The 2,152-nt window shown below is 42.8% G+C and overlaps 1 protein-coding gene across 1 annotated transcript; it reads right to left on the bottom strand.

The window, feature by feature from the left end:
- Positions 1-704: 704 nt before the first annotated feature.
- LOC124556531 (probable 18S rRNA (guanine-N(7))-methyltransferase) lies at positions 705-1,659 on the bottom strand. The gene is given in 1 exon segment (XM_047130485.1): positions 705-1,659. A coding segment is annotated over 1 exon segment (825 nt). The 5' UTR covers positions 1,596-1,659; the 3' UTR covers positions 705-770.
- Between the last annotated feature and the right edge of the window lie 493 nt (positions 1,660-2,152).

Below are 2,152 nucleotides of genomic sequence, written 5' to 3'. Positions count from 1 at the left end.
CACGTCGTCCATAAACAGCCCTTTTCAATCTATCCCAGGCATGTTCGATAGGGTTCATGTCTGGAGAACATGCAGGCCACTCTAGTCGAGCGATGTCGTTATGCTGAACGAAGTCATTCACAAGATGTGCACGACTGGGGGCGTCAATGAAGACGAATGCCTCGTCAATATGCTGTCGATATGGCTGCATTATCGGTCGGAGGATGGCATTCACGTATCGTACAAACCTTTTTGATGGGTGTATTATTGACCCTATTTCTTCACTATCAGGAATGGAATTGCCCCGACACGTATGGAAAACCCTCAGTAGAGTAAGAACGTCACATGGCATTTGTCATGACTCATTCTACAAATGGGGATTAAACGAATCACCTACCTGCGACTGCGGAGTTCCTCGTCAGACTGTTCACCACGTGCTTACCAAAATCCCCCTTGGAGCATATCCAGGAGGAAAATATGATGTCTTCGGACCTTCAAATTCTGTACTGGACTGGATTAATGTGTCTCAGGTTAAAAATTTAAATTTATATATACGCTGTTTCTATGATCTGTTTCATCCTTGTGGCCGGCCGAACTGGCCGAGCGGTTCTAGGCGCTTCAGTCTGGAATCGTGCGACCGCTACGGTTGCAGGTTAGAATCCTGCCTCGGGCATGGATGTGTGTGCAGTCCTTGCTTTTTTTTATTTAAGAAATTGCTTTTATGAACGAAAACATACTGGTTTAATATCAATACAAGTTCAGATACTGTACACGGTTTTGGCATTAGTTTTTTAAAACCTTCCAGATCTCTTACGACCTGTGTATTTTATGTCTATCCTTGTTTCTCTGCCCTGTCTTCTTCTCCGTTCTTTCTTTTCTAAAATCCAGTCTCTACTTTTTTTGAGAGATTTTCCACGGATTTTCTTCATTTGTTCCCTTTTACTGGTGTATGACACTCCGTTGGCATCCTCATCAGTACCAAGGGCTTTCGGTAATGGTACTGCTGCTCCTGTCATCAGAACTAAGAAGAATTTTTTTGCCTTTGTGCTGTTTGGGTAGTCCACAACAAGTCCTCCAAAGAATACTGCATTCATGGCTTGTGTTGTAACTAGCTCAATTTGATCACTGTTCTCAGGGTAAAACTGAAGAACAGCCCTCGCTGTTCGGTTCAGACATGCGTATAATGTACTGAAAAACTTGTACAGTCGTTTAACAGGATTGTGACTTCTTTTATCAGCATTGCATAACCACTGTAGGGCACTAATACTGACAGCCCCATCAAACGAGCCAGCTCGGAATGGTACTCCATGGTCAAGGTCACCAAGAATCAAATCACCTTCCACTTCCCTCTCTAGTGCAATTTCTAACATGGCCTGGGCTATATCAACACCAATCCATATGTGCCCTGCATCTTCAAGCACACTACCACTTAATCTCTATCCACAGCCCAGGTCCAGAAGCAAGCATGGATTGTCATCTGGTAGTGCTGAAAGCTCTATTGCACGCTCGGACATCTGAACTTGAATATCAATCATTCTGGAGTTTTGGGTGTATTCCTTTGCCTCCTGCTCATTGTAAAACACCTCAGGAGGCGCTTGGTGTTCTGGTCTTGACATTCCTGAACTACAATAAAATGCTTCGAACAAATGAGCAAATCACTATTCTACCGCCTTTCCATATTCCTTCAAAGGTTTAAGTAGTTCTAAGTACTAGGGGACTGATGGCCTCAGAAGTTAAGTCCCATAGTGCTCAGACCCATTTTTTTATCCTTGTGATTATATTGTGAAATTTTTAATGTTTGTTTTACATACAGGGTGTTTCAAAAATGACCGGTATATTTGAAACGGCAATAAAAACTAAACGAGCAGCGATAGAAATACACCGTTTGTTGCAATATGCTTGGGACAACAGTACATTTTCAGGCAGACAAACTTTCGAAATTACAGTAGTTACAATTTTCAACAACAGATGGCGCTGCGGTCTGGGAAACTCTATAGTACGATATTTTCCACATATCACCACGCGTAGCAATAATATGGCGTAGTCTCTGAATGAAATTACCCGAAACCTTTGACAACGTGTCTGGCGGAATGGCTTCACATGCAGATGAGATGTACTGCTTCAGCTGTTCAATTGTTTCTGGATTCTGGCGGTACACCTGGTCTTTCAAGTG

This window comes from Schistocerca americana, chromosome X, assembly GCF_021461395.2.
Source record: "Schistocerca americana isolate TAMUIC-IGC-003095 chromosome X, iqSchAmer2.1, whole genome shotgun sequence".
NCBI classification, from domain to species: Eukaryota; Metazoa; Arthropoda; class Insecta; order Orthoptera; family Acrididae; genus Schistocerca; species Schistocerca americana.
Note: the sequence above shows the minus strand (reverse complement) of the source record. Positions and strands in the feature narration are given on the sequence as shown.